This window comes from Falco punctatus (genome assembly GCF_963210335.1).
Source record: "Falco punctatus genome assembly, chromosome: 6".
Classification (NCBI taxonomy): domain Eukaryota; kingdom Metazoa; phylum Chordata; class Aves; order Falconiformes; family Falconidae; genus Falco; species Falco punctatus.
The window spans coordinates 67084697-67105385 of record NC_137585.1 but is presented as its reverse complement, the minus strand read 5'-3'; the positions used below and the strand labels follow the sequence as shown (position 1 = coordinate 67105385).

Here is a 20689-nt window from a genome sequence, read left to right as displayed (position 1 = left end):
TACTTGTCATTCTTACCCATTGTAACAGACAACAGGTTTGTTTGACAGGACTCTCCATCCATAAAATGAGGTGAATGACATTCACCACTTTTGAATATTGTTTAAATATGGCCATATGTGAAGTTTAAGTTCAATTTGGCAGATTGGTAGAGAACTGATCAGCCATATGAAATGAATTTTCCATCATATTAGATCTGCCCTTTGCAAGATTAAACAGGTCAGGACAGAACAAATCAATACAGAGGAATAATATTATTAGCCCAAAGAGAAAGAAATACTCCCCCTGTGTGGTAATTTGATGGGGGTAGGTAAAATATTCCAGCTCTACTCACAGTGATTTTTAGATTCTGACACCTTTATTTATGAGAAAAAGTTTTTTTCTAAGTGAGGGCACCTGCTGAAGTCTATGGCTTTGTTTGAGGAGTCGAGGTACTGCTCAATAAAGTGTTAGTCATCATAAATAAAACCAGCAAAAACTTAACAATGACAGGGTTCAGTTAATATTTTCCCAAATTATAAAGTGCATCCTTAATATTCTATAATTCCTGTATACTTTATTACTGGTTATTATTCTTATTTGACTTAGATCTATCCAGGAAAATTGATCCAGGTGGAAAAGTGAACTAAAAAGTCGTGCTGCTTGCAGTTCATGCGTGTCATCAAGAGGCAGTAGATCCGCTTCTCTGCCCTTTCTTCCAGAATGTCCCATTTTGGGACGCCCTGCTGAAGCTCTGCAAGAGGACTGCTGGCTGTCTAACGCTCCAGTCCACTGAGGCAGAACTTCTCCAGGGTATCTGCTTTCCTTCTGAAAGCCATTCTTGGTTGAATGTAGCTGTTGTCCTCTCCACACCCAAGCCACCTGTTGCTCGCTCCATCCACCACCAAAGCCTAGACTGTAAACTCGACCACAGAGCTGTGTCCTCCCTTTGTCCCAGTTGTTAGGACAGCAATCGTTAGGTGAGAGTTTTTATTTGGTATTTGCTCTGATGTGACCCTCACAACCTCAACACCAGTTTAGCCTGCCAAAATCAAGGAAAAGGAGAGTCTTGGCCAACGAGGCTCTGTGTAAAGTCTGCACTTCACAGAAATCCCTTTGCTTTTGTAGAGCAATTTGGAGCTATCTTTAGCTCCTCTTTCACCTGGCCATAAAAATGTATCTCTGTATACAGCCATCCAAGCATTTTAGTTCCAGAGATCCTTTATGTGGTCCCTGGAAGTTTCCTATATACCACCTATCACACTAGTGCGATATGATCATAATTTATTTTTTAATGGTCCTATTCTATGCCATAGGACCCTAATGAGTTTATGTATCCAGTTTAAGGTCATGCAAAGACTTGCCTCCTAAAATTCTGACTTATTCACTCACTTCTGCTTAAACATTCTGAACTGCTAAGGGTAAATGCCTATGATTTCTATATGCTGGGTAGTTGGGAGGGGTTGGCTTTTTTTTTTTTTTTTTTTTTTTCCTATTGCTGGAGTATTTCACACACATTAAATCAGGGAAATATATTCTTTCTGTCACTTTAGGCCAGATATTTTGACACAAGTCACAAATTGCTAATCCTTTAGCAAACTCAGACAGCAGTCTGACATAACTCCAGATTTTAAACATGTTTTCAGATTGGAGCCCAATGTGTCTTAATCATTTAACTGTGGAATAAAATGCATAGACCTGAAAAATACATCTGAAGTTTTAGGGAGGATTTAATGTCTGTAACATTTTATGCACTCTCATCCCATAGGACGATTGATCTTTTCAGTATGTCACTGGATAGTAAAGAGGATTGAAAACAGATCCTCAGAAGAAATACTACCTCCCAAATAATCTTAATTATGTTAAATAGCAGAGACCTGACTATTTCAGCCAGTTCTTTGAGGACTCTTTCCTGATATTGTTTCCCCACTTGGCTTGGAAAATAAAGTTGAGTGAACATGGAAGGTGTAAATGTTAGTTATCCTCTGACAACAAGCAGAGAAACTTTTTTGCCAGTGCTCAGAAACTTTGGAAAATTAGTGTTTGGATTTTTTGAAGAAGATAGTACGTCATGAAATTAAAATTTCTTCAACTGTTGGAGCATCCTTGTGTTACTCACCCTGCATACTAATATCTGCATGCCTGTGTTACATTGACTTAAATAGGCCAGTAAGTTGCAATAGAAACTTATTAGTATTATTATAAAAATTTGGAAGACAGATTCCTTTATATAAACCTCATCATATTGATTCATTTTCTATTGGGTTTAGATTTTTAATTTCTTGAATGAGTTAGTTGGATTGACATTAGTTATGCACCTACCTAATATTTGGGACTATAGCTATCAGATACTGTTAATACACATTTTTCTTAGCACCAGAATTTAGTCTGCTTAAATACAAAAGGCTATGTGACATGAGACGACTTTTCAGGCCTGACCCAGTATGTTATATTCTGTTTGGTTTTTGCAAAACCAAAATTTTTTACTGCATATCTCTTTTAACCTGTGCCTTTTTCATGAGGCAAATGTACAGATTAAGACAGGTCATGGAGTTGAGAGTTAAGTTTAGAGACTTATATTTGAATTATATTTTCTGCTGATTTACAGACATGTTCTGTGATTTTTCAGATTTATTTTTTTTTTTAATGAGGAAGTCAAGGTTCATTCTTCCTAAAAGAGGGCTCTGTGTAGTGTATTCAGTGTGTCTTTCTATGTCATAATAAAAACGTAAGAATAAGTGAGTCTACAAGAAAGAATAAAAGTGAAAAAAGTGTTTTAAGAATATACAGAACTAAAGAATATTTGCAAGAAAATATCATGTGAATTTATACTAAAAACATAAAGGAGAATGGAAATCAAGATGAGATTTATCCTATGCATTGCATTTCACTTTCTATTGTGGTCACAGAATTTCTCTGGATTGAGTCAGCATTCAATTTCTCACATGAGAAAAAAAATCCAGTTACACTAGTAAAATGCTTTACAAAACTTATGTTTGATTCATTTTGGAAAAAAGTTCTTTGTTCCTCATGTTAGGCTGTGTGAGTACACATGGGTACATATGTATGTACAAAATGCCAGACTTTAAAGGCGTTATGTTAATATTAAATCAGACTTTAAAATTATTTTAATAAATGGGAAAGTACATATGGGCAATAATTGTTTTCTTTCTTTAGAAATAGGACAACTGTTATGTTAAACTTTATAAATTTTATTTTCTACTGAATAAATTCTGTTTACTGTCTTGGAGATTGCGTAAGTTACTTTCATTTTCATGGCACTAAAGACTGTTGATAAAACCACAACTGTGTGTCACTGTGTACCTAACTTGATGAAGTTTTAAAATCACAGTTTTTCCCATCTGTTACTTTATTGTTTTGTTACTGCGGTTTTAAGATAGTATTAGGGGAAAAAAAAAAAAAAAAAGGGAGTACCCGGAACCAGTGAATCCAAGTACAATATCCCTAGTTTTGGGATAAGGGTCTCAGTGTTCTCATAAAGAAGAAAGGCAACATTGTAATGGACTTCAATGGAGGCGCTCTGTGAGAAGGAAACCCTGCAAGTGAAAATTAACCTGACAGCTTTTGTTCAGAGGCTCAAGGAAAGCTTCTGAACATACTGGCTTGAGAACAGGGATGCGAACATCCCTTTGGCAGCCCTCTCTCTTCCATAACATCTCCATTTGCAGTTCTCTCTCTTTCTCTGGGCTTCAGCCTCTGACTCTGATGACCCTTCTTTAAACCCCACTTTACCAGGTCACTCAGCTCGCCAGTCCTTTGGAATGTCCTTTCCTTGAGGAGTCAGTCCCATCCCTTCCCAATAGTCTTCTTCCTCAGACAGGGCACTATGATCAAATAAGGTGACTCTTTGGCATTTACATTCCCTTTTTTGATGCCTTAGGAATTATTTGAACAGAAAAAAGAGCAGATCATATCACACTAGCACACACAGATTTATCAAGGTAACAAACACTTCTCATGGCTTGGCACAAGCAATGCATCTCTATTTTAGATTTTCCCATTCCATGTCCTTTGCACATGAACCTTTTTATTCAAGGTTCTCTTTAAAAGGGTCTCAAATATATGACCCCTAGTAAATGAAATGCAACAAATAACTCTCACAATTCTTAATTAAGGGTGAATAACTATGAGATCATTAATGCTAAGAACGAATTTTGAACAGTGAGTTACATTGACAGTGAGTAGTATAGCCAGTGTTAAAAACTTATGAAAACCTGCACAGTCTCTCCCTACAACACTCTAAATACGATTTACTATCCTGCAATATAAGTAACATGGACTTCTTAAAAAAGCCCACCAAAACAACACCAGCCCCACTTTCAAAAACTCCCCAAACAACCAAAAAATGTACCAACCACAAAAAGGCACAGGTCTCCTGGAGAGCAGGCTTTGGCTCTACTGTTGGAGCATATACATACACAGTTAAGTGTGTAATTAAAGGTACTGAAGTGGTTTAAATTTCCTTTTAAAAAATGCCAGTATGATACATTTGACTTTTTTGTTACCTGGAAAATAATAAAAATGTAAAGTGGAAAAAAAATCCCTTTACAGAAAATCAAATTATGTTTCCATATAAAAATAATATTGGAGGGAAAATCCAAGCAAAGCTTCTATATTTTTAAGTACCTGGTTTAGTGAAAAGATACAGCCATTGTATTAACACTGAGAATAGGCTTAGGTTCTTTGCTGAATAGGAATGGAAGTAAACATATGTTTTAAATTAATCACAGGCATAAACGCTGTCTTGAACCAGAGCAAAGCAGCACTTGGCACTAGAGAAAGCAATTTTTTGCAACAAAAGTTAAATGCAGTCTTTAAATTTTAATGGTTCTGACTGACCTTTTCTTTCATTATTATTTATAGCCTACATTTTTCTTCATTGTCTAAAATTATCAATTCACATCAAGGTAATGACAAAATGCTTGATGCCTTGGAAATATCTTCTATTTCTTTTTAAAGAACATTATTATTTTAATAGAACTTGAAAGTATATTATGTTTCCTAAGTCATAGGTATCATAAATCAAACCCAGACCCCATTCCTTTTCCCAAACTACATGTAGAAATTTGTAATTCCACTCCCAGCCCTCCATATGTGTTTTTGCATAATTTTTACCCTAAACCCCTGAAAAGTGTCTGTAAAATAAATTGCAACGTTGAATTGCTGTGTTGGATAATCTGTGAGGAAAATGTCAGTTTTCTTCTGATGTTTCTCAAGGGATTCCAATGTCACAAACAGCAAGGAGGGTTAGAATTATGGTATTAGCCTTCCAAGCTGATTATTAATGTGTCACACTCATTTCATTTAAACTGGCATCCCGTGGAAGCTGACATATCTAACACCTGATCTTCAGTTACTTGCCCCAGTGATGGGAATGACTTACTGCAACCATGGAATATTTGGTATGCTGTCCTGAAAGGTGAAGGTTGAAAATCTTTCATGGAGGAGTCATTGTTTACATGTTTAGTGACTTTTCAGAGAGTTACATGTATCTGCAAACATTTATGAGATACATATCCTGCTTTATATCAAACCCGGTGAAATCCACTTAAAAACTCCAAATTGCACTGAAATCCAAATTTTTGTCTACCTTCACTGTTAGCATTAGATGATGTATTTGGACTACAATCCTTGCTCAGAAATTCCAGCTGTTAAAATGCAGATAATGAAAGGATAATATGCATTCTGCTTAACGTTTTCATTCTGTGGTCATATAGTTGGATGTTTTAAACGTATTCATGTCATGAATGTTAAAAGAGGTAGGTTTGTCTTTACCATTTATTTCATCTGGATTCTCAGGGGAATGGTTAACTCCATTAGTAGCTTTTTCATTATGATACTATAATTTGGTGTACAATGATGCAAAATCTTTCCACATCATTTGGAAGCCTCCCACACCAGCCAAGACTCCCTGATCTGAATATCGGTGGCATTTTACCAGGGGAAAACATGAATATGAAGTGTGGTCTGTGATGCCCTGGTGGGATTATGCCTTGTCCTACAGCACAAAAAATCCAGTTTGTATTTCCTATGTAGGACGAACTATGATCCATGCACTAGAAACCATGAAGTACGGATAGTACAACTTCTTCAAGTACTGTTTCAAAACAATTTTGTTTCCACACCTGATCACTTTATCTGAGTATGTTTTTTCTACAATCAGTTTTAAATCTGTTACTTTTTCCTTTCATAGAAAAGTTTATTTTACAGTGGGGAAAATGAACAGAAAGTATTAAGATTAGAAAAAATTATTAAATTTTAACCCTCAGTTTATCTCTTCCCTTACTTCTATGTATTTCTCTCTAAAAACTGTGTGTGTGTTTATTGAACTGATTGACAAATAGTTTAGTTGAGATCTCAGAAGAGAAACTCTTTCCTGAGTAACTTGATTTTTATTACCTGATTAAAGAATGAATAACATCATGCAGTCAGATTGCTTTTAGAAATATTTCCTTTTCATCATATTTTATGACAATTATGACTCTCTAGTCCTTTTGTGCAGTTTCAGAAGTTTTTTCTTTCCCTTCCTGAATTCACCTTATTTATTTTTTTTTTTCTACTGTTGATACAAAATACTTTGGTATTTAGTTTTGAAAAATACCTGGTGTGTGATGTTCGAAAAGTATGTAATAGGGCTGAGATTTCCACACACAGATAAATATTTCTTCATTGTTTGACATTTACCCAACAGCAGAGGGGAAATAGTTACTACTGATGTGCAACTGAGGCTGATACAGCAGAAAATAATATTCCTGCACCACCAGTCTCTACCCTGCATGATTATTTTCTGCTGCATCAGCTCCAACACAGGAGCTTCTGGAGAGGTGAGATTCTGAATTCTTCATTATCTTGTAAGTTTTAGGACTACTACTTACATTTGTAAGGTATTTGCTTGCTATTTTTATTTGGAGTGGCTTTTTCACTTCAAGTAGACATGAAACAGATGTCTTATTTTTCCAGAATTGAATTCTGAGTTGCATCCCATTTTTATAGAAACTCTCAAACTAATGAGAATCTTTTTGATCAGAAGTTGCAGGAAAATGGCATGTATTATTTGGACAGATGGGAATGGGAGATAGGTACATCAGCTTGGTTTATCTGGGGATTAAGCAGTCAATAACGTTCTGAAGTGGAGGGGTTTGTGACAAATTTACAATTAACTCTTTTTAATGAAACACATACAAATATTCAGTTATTTACCAGTGAATGAGAACTAACAGATCTACAACTTCCCCACTTTCCTTGCATTCTTTTTCTTTCTGTCCTTTAAAAAATAAATCATTTTTTATTGTTATTACCTTGCCAGTTTCCCGTCCTATGCAATGGTCTCTTCTGCTTCTTTGCTCCTTCTCTTTTCATGTTTGTTTTTTTTTTTTCAGGAAAGCGTAACTGTCATGAATGGAGCTACCTGAAGAGAACATTAGTTTTGCTGTGGGGCAATTGCACTTGCTTAGGCAGAGAGAGATCTGTAGGTGGTAGGGTGGGATAGGTGGACATAGGTGAGTGGGGAATACAGCATTGCAGAAGGCAGACACATTATCAGGTTTCTGTATCTCTCTACAGCACAATTTTTTAGGGACCAAGCTGCATATGCTGCTATAATGGCATAAGGACTAAAAAGGACTACATACACTTGAATAAGGACCACCAGGGTACTATTTGTCCAGTCTAGATATATCAAACTTTTTTCTGTGCAAATACTGAGTTATCTGAATAAATACCTGAAAAATTAGGTCTAATAAAACCGTTTTTTTATTGTTGAAAACCTCTTGTACCTCTTTGAGAACATTCGCTTTAAGGGAGAAATCCAGGCAGATACTCCTTAAAATTCTGGGGGATTTGGGGTCCTGTCACATGTAATTTAATGCCTCACAAAACATTTGCCTTAGCATTTTAGCAACATGAACCTGAGATTAGTTTAACAAACAGGTAGGCTGCCTTTATCCAATATGTTGATACAATCTGCATTTCAGTAGACTTTTGAGTAAAACTGTTACACAGAACTGGAACCGCTAGACTGTCAAAATATTTACTAGTCACACGCTTGATGGCTGGGTGTCATATATTTTAAGAAGCTTTCATAGCTTTCTCCCTATTTGCCTCTTTATTCTCCCCCACCCATGTGTTCTGTGCATGTTTTTTTGTTAATATAAAAGTTAAAAAAAATATTGTGCTCTCACTTGATATTTTAATCAGACATTAATAGGCTCTTTTGAGAAAGCTGGGAGAAACAGCATTGCAAATGAAATTAAGCTGTAAGTTTTTTCTCAGCCTTTAAAGCCTTACACAGACAAATTAAACTAAGTTGCCGATGTTCTTTTTATACTGATATTCTGTTAAATTTGCTCTGAAAACCATAAATGGGGATTCATTCCTAAACATACTGTTATGAGGAAGATCTATAAACATCTCAAAGCTACCAAGGGAAGATAACAGAGCATGATATATTTAACAACTACTGAAAAAAAATGTTTTAAGAGGGGGAACACATTCCACGGCTAGATATCTATTAAATGTTTAGATACTTTGGAGAAAAGATAGAGGAATCTTCACTCCCTACTCCCACAGAAATAAAATAAGTGCAATTTCAGTGCATATTTTACTCATTCTTTTGGGGTAGTGCACACACAAAGGTGGTTTGAAGAAAACCAGAGAATTTTTACCAGTACATCAGTGAGCAACCGTAATTTTGTTTTCTACCTAACGAAGTCAATCCATTATAAAGGTATAACAAAGTTAAAGCTCATCTCTAAGGACTTTTTTGTCATTGCCTGTAGGGTTTATGCTCTTTTCTGTGATTTTTCTGTTTTTAAAGGATCATCTGTTTCAACTGGAATCGTACAAATTTGAGAGAGGACGAGGCAGGTGCCCTTTTGACCCCAGTTCTTCCTTCACCTCCATCTTAATTGGTAATGATCTTTATGTCACAAGCTTCACGGTCCTGTCAATCTGTCATTCTGAGTGTCTTTCTTCAGCACACCAAAGTGTTGTCAGTCTTCCACTGCAACCTTCAACATGTCAGACTTAATCCTCATGGTGCTGCCCACATTAATATTACATCCCAGGCAGTGGTAACTCCAGCAAGGGTGTCTCACTGAAGTGAGTAGATGTTATATGACACATGCCATCCTGAAGAGGTAATTGATTGTTGTACAATTTTGGAAATAATCTCTTGCTTTCATTCAAATTGAAGCAATATGTCTGGCTTAGTCTTCTGCACAGCCGAGGCAAATACACAAAATTTATGATTTTTCATACACTGAGATGTAATCTGAGTAATGAGCATCTTGTAAAAATGTGAATTTACCTGGTTTTATATCAACCATATATTATTTATATTTATATTATATTTATATTATACAGATTTTGACATTAAAATAGATTTTTTCCAACGCTGCCTTCTAACAGAACTATCCAAAACTGGTGATTTTCTGTTAGGAGACTTGATCTTATCCTTGACAGTTATAAAAATAGAAATCAGCCTAAGTCCTGCAGTGCCAGAAAGCTGTGCTGAGATAGTGCTCCTCTGTGCCTTGCTGGTAAGTATATCACGGTAGGGCTGGGACCTTTGAAGTCATAGTATAGCAAACCATATGTTTTTTTCTTCTATAATGTTTTCCTGAAAACATTTTGTGAGATCAAGCAAACAAATCTTGGCAATATTATAGTACATTGATTAAAAATAGACTGCAACAGCAGGTAAAGGGTGGAATCCAGATGCACTTAGGGACTAACACAGTCATTTTGGGTTTTAGAAAAACTAAGATGAAAACTGAAGAAGTTTCATTAAGAAACTTCTTTTTTAAGAAGTAATTAAGAAGTAATTTTAAGAAGCATTAAGAAGTAATAGTCATTAAAAGAAAGGGCTAGAAAGAAAAGGTTAAAGATCAAATAATTTTTCAACTTTTCAGGGATAGAAAAGTTAAACCTTTTTAGGGCCCTTTGATATTTACATTTGACTTCATAGCTTACAAATAGACAGTTAAAGCCTTTGATTATTAACTACAATGATAAAGCTCACCCATGGTGGTGAGCAAGTATTGGTCATGAGCGACAGATGTATGTTTACATGCTTACAAGAAGAATCTTCATCAGTAATGCCAAATCTTTCAAATTACAGCAATTCATCAAAATATTGTTCATTCCCATTAAAAAAAAAAATAAAAAATGACACCTCAAATTCTTAAGAGTTAGTGCGTTAAAGAAGTCATGAAAAAAATCACAAAAAAAATTGCTGTGTTTTGACTGACCTTCCAAAATCCATGAAGTGTGGATTGTTACGCTTTTCTTCCACCCTTATGACTAAATTGTTTCTGCAGTTTTTAACAGATTCCAGTCTTAGTTCAGCCTGGGAAAAAAGGCTCATCCTATGGAATTTGCTGTAGGCCTGAAACCTCATGGTCTAATCTTGAAGTCCTTCTCAACCTTTCCTCAGACAGAACTAAGTAAATAAATTAACCTGATCATGTTCCTACTGTGGGATCAATGTGAATTTTATTTGCTTAAATGGAAGCCAGATTGTGCCACTGAGCACTTCAAGACTAATGGTTAGTCCTTGTGCTTCTGGCCTATTCATTACTTTGCCTGGATAATGGAAAGTCCTATGGATCCTCACAGTTTTATTGAAAAGATAAATCCATTACATAAACCCTTCCCTGATCAATGTTGATCAGAGTCTTGGATGTCCACCAACAAAGACTTATAAAGTCAGTTTTACAAAGCTAACAATTCCGTAATGTGCCAAGATTAATGGGAAAAAATAATAAATTTTTCTTGGATCACTGACAGAACACCAAAAAACAGACACACTTTTAACCCTTCATCAAAACTGATATGACCTGAGAAAGGTATTTGAGGCTGCCTTTCTAGGCCTTCACTGGGAATTCTGTAATTTTCAGTGATCATAAAATGATATTTTAAAACCAAAACAAAAGTCTTCAAAGATATTAATATTTTATTTATTATTTTATATTGTATTGGAATTAAACACTTCCGACACTTAGGAAAAATATCCTAAAGAAGTTATTCTTTCGATGTATTCTACTATACTAACTTCTACTAATCAAAGGCACACAGCTTACAGAATAAACAGAATTAGTTCCTCCCTAGACTCCAGAATGTATATCCTTTATCTCTGTAGGTATCAATTTGAAAAGGGTAGAAGACATAGATGTAAAAATGGTGAATAACAAAGAATCTTTTAACTGACATTTGAAAATGAGGCTGAGACCTCTAATGCCACTGAACTCTGAAGGAAGGGATGTTCCTTCAGTCAGCTGAGCCCTGATTCCAGCTCATGGTGGCCATGACCCTATAACAGGAGATGACAGCTACACCACGTACCCTCCAGGACTGGTCTTCCAGTCTTTCCTCCAGTGCCTGGAGGTTCCCTTCTTCTTCAGGGATTCCAGTCTTCTTGAAAGCTAAATCAGCTGCTGGTATGGAAACAGCATGCCCCCAGTGTTGCCTCCATTCTCCCATGTAGATTGAGCCAAGGTGCACGTCCTTGAAAATGTTTCATGCAAACCTGTTAGCAAAGGCTTTCACATCCCAGCATCCTCTTCTTCCCAACTAAACATTTAAAAACCTGCTTCCACCTCTGCAACTCACATTAACACAGCAGCCTATAACAGCGTGGCTGTTGATTAGAGTAACAAGGAAATTTTATATACCTCTGATAAAAGTTTAAAAACTTTTAAAATCTTGACCTTGAAAGATCATTTGCATCATCACTAATTAGAACCAAATTTATCTGGATTAAATTAGGAAGAAAGAGAATCTTTTGTTCTGTATCTCTTCATGTATTTTAACACATCAGTTAAAATACCCACTTCAAGAAGATAATAGTTCGTGACTTGGCTTTAAAACTAAATATCCATGCTATCGTAATTTTATTACAGGTTATCTGACCCAGTGGTAATATAGCTTGTGATGAATTCCTCAATTTATGAACAATTAAATTTTAGCAATGTATTGTCAGCATCAGGAAACAGAATAGATGTTGGATGGCAAACAGGCTGAATAAAATGTATATGTTTCGATAAATGGCATATAAAACTTTTTGACTTCTATTTCTAATGAACTCACCCATCTGCTTTCAATAGCCAAAACTATTTTTGGTATCAGATCATGCACACTGATTAACTTAGACCACACTAGCTCTTGAAAGTTGAGAAATTAGTTTATGTCTATGTTCTGTTACCTGCATTATATCACCAGCAAGTGGCGAAAAAACTAAACTACATTTGAATATGTTTCTCTATCCAGGGAATCGATTTCAACAATATTTTTGGGTTTTACAGTTTTAAAACAGCTTCACGTATCTGTGTTTTTTCTTTTAGTCCAGACAATAAACTAAAATAAATATTTTTTCCTCTCAAACCAGAACACAAAATACTTGACTGACAGACAGAAAACACAAACATACAGAGGAAGTTTACCAGCTAAGCAATAGATAATTTCTTTTGAATTTGTTTTTTTTTACTTCTGTGAAAAGTATCACTTGCTAAAAATGTGAATGGGTTGTCATGTGAGTAATAACTGGCTGACAGTCAAAGAAATGTATGAAAGGTGCTGCTTATTTTCTACTCATTATGTTCTACTCCTTTATTCATAACATGAATTTTACATTTTACACAGAAAGGACTGTTGATGAATAATAGGTTAAGTTTGCAGTACCTTCCAGTTTGAAGCGAGTACACAAAACATGCCAATAACAAATGAAGGAAACCCACTTCTAAGGCAGAAGCAGCCTATTTATAGAAATCCCTTGTATTAAGTTTTTTAAATTAAATCACATGCTTCAGTCTGTTTTACTTTAAGAGTTTTTATCTAGGAATTCTTTGTTTTAGAAGGAGTTTGTATTTGGTTTTGCTAATACTTTGCTTTTAACAAAAGGGCAAAAAAAAATAAAGGTATCTTTCAAGTGGTCCCAATTGAACTTTGATGTATTTTTCTTGAAAAAAAATGCTAGCTAAAAAGTATGCATGTATCACTTGAGTTAAAAATTATTTTTGAGGTCCATGGGGGTGGATGGGTGTTGTTCATTTAAATAAAGGAAGAATAAAGTTTCTATTCTTGTTTTAGCAGAATTAACCAGGCTGTGTTAAAATCTGAATTTTAGCAATTATTTTGCAAATGCATGTTAAGCTGAGGTTAGACTGGAAGACAGGAGGGGTGGTGAAAGTCTGTGAAATTGCTGAGTTGACTTTCACTGGAAGATACTGGTTTATCAGTACATGTACAGCAGCATAAAACCCTGCAACGAAGACAGGGATGAGTTGACATGTAGTAGTAGTAGTAGTAGTAGCAGGAGCTTTTCAACAGAGGAGAAAAGAGTAGAAATATTGCCAGGATTTGTCAAACCGCAACTTCAGGTTGTCTTTAAATCTAGAATTAGTCAGCATCTGTAAAAATCCAGTGGTGTTCAAAATATATAACATGGATTTAGAGGATATGCAAAAGACTATTGAAGAGTAAAAGAGAAGATCCTTTTAATGTCAAAAGTGTGAAAAATCTCAGAATTATGCCAAATGTTCTTGTGCTGGGATCTTTGCCAGTCCCACTCATCAGTATTTGTCTCACCACTCTCCTTAGGCTAGGTGACCTGTCTGCTCATGCTTGATACTTGTCTTATGTTTAGTTTAGTAACACTTCAGGGTAAAAATCAGATTTAATTCCTGTATCTGTACACTATCTTTCATGAAGCAATATCCATCCAAGACCGGAACTTCCATTTTCTGCCCCCAGGATCTCACAGATAAAATCAGTGATAATTTCCCCAGTATACGGTAGAATGCCATACCAGCAGGTTAGTTATCTGTACTAACATTTTATACCTGTGTCAGACAGAAGGAAAAGGCTTCATAGCCAAACTTCTGAACATCTGGACTTTTAAATGTCAATCCTGATCAACTGCAATATGTAACAAAGCATTTACTCCACACTGATGGATTTTCCAAGGTTCACTACAGTGTGGAAAGGATAAAAGCATCACATTTTGGATTAGCCATCACCATAATTAAAAAGAAAACCAGCCACTCTGAGACATTTTCCCAATGGAATTCTTAACGGGGGATTTACGACTAATGTAACTCATCAGTTAGGGTTGTGAAGATTGTTTGGAGCATTACTGAGACACTGGCAAATTCTGTTGTTTAATCAGCCCTGTGTTATTTAAAAAATAAAGCTCACTACTAGTGTTGGGTAACTTTAACTTCTACCAATGCTGTAATTTATTCTGACTTTTCATTTCACTTGCCAATATTTTACCCTAAATCATGACCATGTATTTTAACGAGGCAACAGCCATGCTTTATATGATGAAGCCTAAGGCAAAACTATGCCCAGCTCTGAACCAGCAGAGGTTCCCAGCTGCCAAACTATAAATTTTTAAGAATCATTTTTCAGAGTTACGGTACCATTCAATTCATATCTATCTCTTAAGTGGAACAAAATTCGCACTTTGAGGGAGACTAACAAGCAAAATTCTTGCTTTTGCTATAATCCTTTATAAATGCCAGCGAATGTCATTTGAATGGATCAGCCCCGTTTATTTTGATGAGGGGGTAGGAAGCCCTGTCACTGAAACTTCCACTCAGATTAGCCACAAATTGCAAATTATTTCCCTCTTTTTGAACAGTTTAATTCTTGCTGTGTTATTTCCTAATATAAGGATGCCACCTAGTGACAATGTCTGCTTCTGAAATTGGACCTAAACAATTTCTAATCTATGTCCACAAGGGAGTGAAATATATTTTTCTTAATGTTTAGTCAGTTAGGGGGAGTTGCACCCATGCATAACTAAAAGGTATAATTATTGCTGGGGTTTCATAGACAGAATGTCATAGATACCTGATATCAAAATTTTACATAGGTCAGATAGAGATAGGCTGGATTTTTGAACATATGCATGATCTAGTTGAGCCTAACTACATATAGATTTTCAACAGTTATGATCAATCAGCCTATTATTTTTAGTATTTTCCTATGCTTGATTGATTTGTGAATGCCACCTAAAGCCTTTGAAAATGGGACCCAGTCTCTGTTCCCATCAATTTTTCAGGAAAATATTCATCACCCGTTGTGCAGGATGGATGAGATCTCAGGTTCTGTCCCTACTCTGGTGAATATTTTAAGGATAAGAAAACAAGTTACTGCTGGACCTGGGGAAAATAGGCTCTTTTTCTCTCTCCAGTGAAAACCTAAGCCCCTCAGCCAGCAAGTTATACCCACACTACAGTTATTTCAGGTAAAGTGGAACAGCTCCAGTAGGCTGGCTGGAAAAAACACTCAGCCTAATAAAACAAACAACAAAAAAAATTACTTCTAAGATAGCAGGTACTGCTTCTCTCTCCAGCTGGGGAGATAACTGCACCCAGCCCTCCGGTATTTTCAGTATGTGCTTCACTACTGAATCTTTTTTTTTCAGCCATGTCTTGCCCAGAGCCAAATGTGATAACCATGCTCAGGAAAGGCTTCCTGTCTGAGGTCCACTCTGTGGATTCAGGCATGGTTTAGTCTTGAACCCTATCCCCAGCCCAAATCAGTGGGTTGGTGCAGCTATCACTGTTCTTCTCCTTAGCACTCCATGCTCTGAAACCTGCTGCTGCCTTTTCGTTCCTTTCTCTGGCTCCTGTTATTCCTGGCTCCTCATAAACCCAGCATGTCCCTCCCAGTTCTGGGACCCAGCAATGTGCTGCTTCTCATTAGCAAGACCAGAGCATGTCTAGAAGTGCTCGAAAGCAAACCGCTGGTCAGAGTCTTGGCACTGGTGAAAATTTAGGTACTGAGAAGCGGTAGGTGTCTCTGGGGCCAGGCATTAACTGCACAGCAGTGAGGGCTTTGACCTTAGGTGCCTGACGTGGCAAACGTGGTTAGATGTTAATTGAATGCCTTCATGTTGCGTGTGTGAATCTATCGCAAAGTTATTAAGTCAGATTTGAAAATGTGGCCATGTCCATGAATGAGATTTAAGATTCTTGTCCTTGTGCTGTTCCAACTGTAAATGTTGCTGTGCTGGTAGGAAAAATGTCCATATGCTGTTTAGACTATATGTCACTTAGTGACCCCTTACCTTAATTTGACCGAATATTAATGAGCCATCTTAATAATGCCATTCCTAGCATATGCATTCAAACGACTACATAGAGTGTTACCAAACTGTTTTGTTTTGGTTTTGTTTCTTTAATGCGTGGTCTGTAGGTGGCGAGCTTTTTACTGGTCTCTACAGTGACTACTGGGGAAGGGATGCTGCTTTATTTCGCACCATGAATCGCTTGGCCCATCTCCGAACCGAACCTGATAGTGAGCGCCTATTGAAAGGTATGGGAAGGAGGAACCAGAGGTGTTTTCGATGACTAGCCCATTTCTGTTTAACCAGAAATAAAAGTTATCGTTCATGCCTATGTACATACATTTGGAGATGAATTTGTTTAAACTATCTTTTTAGCATGAAACTTTTCATGAAGCCCCTGCCAGGATGAACAAATTGAAATCTTTACTTCAATTACATATTGGTTTTAACAAGTGGAACTTTTAAATCCTTCATTTCTCACTTTTAAAATTGCTTTTAATTTCTACTTTGAATATTCTGTATTATTTCATGATATGCCAGATATAATTAAAATAACATGTCAAAATTATCTATTTAACTAATGGGTGCTTCTAATTAGAACAATACTCTCTTTTTGTAGATGAGATCATTTTGTCTTCATGTTGCAATAAAACAACTGAATCTTTGCCAATTTGTGTAGGAAAGAGATGTCATGCAATAATGGACAATAATAAACATATAATGATCATGCAATTAAATTAAATAAAAAGTTAAAGCAGGTAATTTAAAAGAAGAAAATTAAAATATGCCACAAGAAAAATAATGAAAAAAATCATGTGCTGGGAAATTTAAAAATTGTTTCACACTCTTAAATGTGAAATGTAACTGACAGAAAGTCAGTGTTGAAATTTCTGTGAAATGGAGAGTCAGGATCTTGATTTGTTTTGCTCCAAAAGTATTGCAATGTTTCATCATAACCGTGATGTAATTACTGCTGATGTTTGGCAAGGACACTCAATAATTGCCTTTTGTGGTGATTCATATGGTGGGCATCATCTTTTTACTTAAAGGACAGACACCGAAGAATTTTCTCCCAAATTTCAAGGCAGTCTTCTCTCAAATCAGAAGAGAGAAAATAGTTCTGCTGCATACTTTTTCCAAACATAAATATGACCTAAGACTTGAATTAAATACTTTTTTGTTGTTGTTTAGATCATTTTTACATCTGCTTTACCTCCTGTACTTACAGCCTTGCTAAACTGAGTGTTTAAACGGGCTACACAACGGTAGCAACAATCAAGTGGATGTTTACAATACACAAGTGAAGTTTCTCTTCTCTTACCACTGGAAGATTTCATTGTGTTAAATATAGCATTCTCTAAATTATGGCCTCAAACTTTGTTCTTCATTTTGACATTTCAAATTTACAGAAAGGGAATATTTTAAAATTTATATTAAAAACACTTCAGAAAATCAGAAAGTTGTATCAATGTCTTAAAATGCAATGTCTGTTTTCATAGAGGACAGGAAGTTAGAAAATATTTACATTACTCACTGCTTAAGAAATCTTACTAATTGTATGAATGACATTCTCATTTAAAGAACTTGTGAAAACTTTGCTACAATTCAGTGAGATGAAATCACAGCTCTGCTTGGTGTCAGATTAAAAGGTATACAGACATGGACTGAAGTCTGAACTTAGGTTTCAACTTTTTAGCAAAATGCCAAAACAGGAAAAAATCGGGAGGTTTTTATTTCATGACAAAGATACACAATGTATCTTCTGTCTATGAAGATATATGTTCATATAACATCTTTTAGCAGAACTACCAGAGCTTTTCCTTTATCTAAAAGGCTATTTGTCCAAAGTTGACATTCCTACACCTGGTTTGTATGGGTTCAGAGATTATTATGTGAATATTAGTGCCAGCTTTCATCTTAATCCAAATTAAAATATATAAGCCCCAGAGAACAGGACAGGAAAAAGGTCTTTTTCTTGCACACATACAAAGGAATATTGATTTGTGAATTGGAGCTATAAAATCGGTTTGACATTAATGTATTCCACATGTTCTATAGATACCCACCCACAAAAAAATGTATCTTTTTCCTATTTCTATCAGCCTATTCCCCCTAGGTAGCTCTCTGACAGATAGATCCCTGATTCTTTAATTTAATTTATTTCTTTGCTACCAGATGATTTTAAGGATTGAAAAAAATAAAAGAATGTTTTAATAAACTGGAATTGAAATATTTTTTGTTTTCTTTTAAAGAACCCAAATTCGTTAGCTCATACATGATTCCCGATAATGAAGACCACGATGATAACAAAGTATATTTCTTCTTTACTGAAAAAGCATTAGAAGCCGAGACAAGCACTCATGCCATATATACCAGAGTGGGACGCGTATGTGCGGTAAGATTTTTTTTTCTGATTCCCCAGCTAAATTAAAAAAAAAAAAATCCTTTCTTTCTCTCTTTCTCTCTCTATGGCAAATATGGCATCTGTTAACATATATGAAAGTAAGTTATAGGTCTGAATGAAAACCCTACATCTAAACAGCTTCAAACATTAGAAAATTCAGAAGTGATCTGAAATCTGGGCTCGAAGACAGCTTTTGCTGAGAGAAGAGCAAAGCTCAGAAATCTTATACAGCTCCATCTCTCTTTGTGCTGATAAATGGTAACAGCAATAGCAGTTGCCCAAAGGGCTTTTGTACCATCCATACTCTCAATTCAGATCAAGGCTCCATCGCCCTTAGTATTGGCTGTGGGTCCTGGGCCTCTTGCAGCTCTCACCGCTGACATAAACCGATGTCACCTTACATTCCTGGTGACAGGACCAACCCAGCCACCAGTCCTTTCATTCCCTTTCACCTTCCTATTCTGTCAGCAAGGAGCAGACTTAACTCACCTGTATTTGTGCAGGCTATCCTACCACACAGCTGGATAGGACAAGAGGAGGTGGGCACAGATTGAAACACATGGAATTCCATCTGAATGTAAAAAACTATTTTCTTACTGCCAGGGTAGTTGAACACTGACACAGGTTGCCTAGAGTTCCCATCCTTGGAGAAAGTCAAAACCTCACTGGACATGGGCCTGAGCAATTTGCTGAGCAACTTGCTTATAGCAACTTACTTGGAGCAGGCAGTTGGATTAGACGGTCTCCAAAGTCCCTGCCAAATTCAGCTATTTTGTGATTCTGTAAATTTTTTAAACGTCTTTCTGATGTATGAATGACAGGAGGGGTGCAATCCTAACCGCCTACAAAGTGCTTTATAAATAGTAGCCAATTCATGTTTTCATTTCATATCCCATTTCTCTTCTCAATGGTAACTAAGGCAAACTGTGCAGGCAGGAAAGTAGAACTGAACTGTCCAGCAAATTATTATTGAATCCAGGCATAAGGTTTACCAGAACGAGCCATAAAAGGCCCAAGGAAAGACATCGCTTCCCTCCACTGCCCTGTACGATTATTCCTTTCCCACTCAGGCCACGCTCCTGGTGTGTTGATCCTATCCCTTTTTGGCACCCTGGCCCCACAGACAGGACGGAGAGTTCAACCATTGCTGGAGAGAGGCACTGTTAACAGATGATCTCCCAAATCAAGCTGCCCATAATTGCTCCTTTTCTGAACAACTGATGAAGTCTGGGTGCATCCCTTTTCTATTAGTTGAACTATGGTAAGGCTGATGAGAGGAGCTCTCTCTTTCCCATTGGGACTGCTTGGTTAGAAGAAGGAATGAGACATTTATTTCTTAGCATCTGATTTTATTTCTGAAAAAAAGAATTGCATTCCCCCTCCTAACTGTAGGGGATATACTCCTAAAACTATTGGGCAAAGAGCAAAATACAAGTTAAAAATCTTCTGTCACTTCAAGGTATAGTATATATCGCATATGCTCACCAGCATACTACATCTTAACATTTCTTAAGGAGTGCCCATGTATAACTTAAACCACCTGAAATATGCAAAGTACCAAATTGCAGCCTAAGACATTAACGTTAACAAAGCCAGTTGGCTCTCAGAATTCAAGCCTGCATCAAGATCTAAAGTATAATTCTTTGGCCTATGTTCTGTAGATGTCTGAATAGATTATTTTAATAGTTCCCTCTAGTCTGAAATGTATTGACCTGAATGTCTTATCTCTAGCCATGGGTTAAACCAAAATCCCACAGAGCTTTCTCTTCCGCTTGTCCAAAACTCCAAATCCTTCAGCATCTGGGCATTAGCTTCACAGCCATGTGCTATAACTCAAATTTGATTTAATGAATACAAAAAATAGCTTTGATTCAAGAAGTGGCTTTTTTCCCCAGCTCTTACATTTTCCTCAGAGCTGTAACAGGTTTCACAACACAGAGGCACCTACTCTGTAAATTTCTACTTTTCTAAGTAAAACAGATCTCTGTTTTTGTAAGATCTCAGTGTGAAGCTGAGAAAATACATTAATTTCAGTAGTTTAGAATGAAGTTGTGAGAGGAGTTTTGCAAACCTAATACAGAGCCGGCAATAATCCGTTAGACAGTCAGCCTGGACATGAGGACATAGCTTTGAGGATGCCGCACAAAGATTACAAATTGATTACTATGTAGCATCAAATGCCTCTTGACAGGCTGACAGTTACAATAGCAAG

The 20689-nt window shown here is 36.3% G+C and overlaps 1 protein-coding gene across 1 annotated transcript in view; it reads left to right on the top strand.

The window, feature by feature from the left end:
- Window positions 1-20689, top strand: part of SEMA3E (semaphorin 3E) — a 175859-nt gene that overhangs the window by 128724 nt on the left and 26446 nt on the right. Inside the window, exons 5-7 of the mRNA XM_080392038.1 lie at window positions 8814-8907; window positions 16202-16321; window positions 18326-18468. Coding sequence (XP_080248164.1) covers window positions 8814-8907; window positions 16202-16321; window positions 18326-18468 — 357 coding nt within the window. The remainder of the gene's footprint in view (window positions 1-8813; window positions 8908-16201; window positions 16322-18325; window positions 18469-20689) is intronic.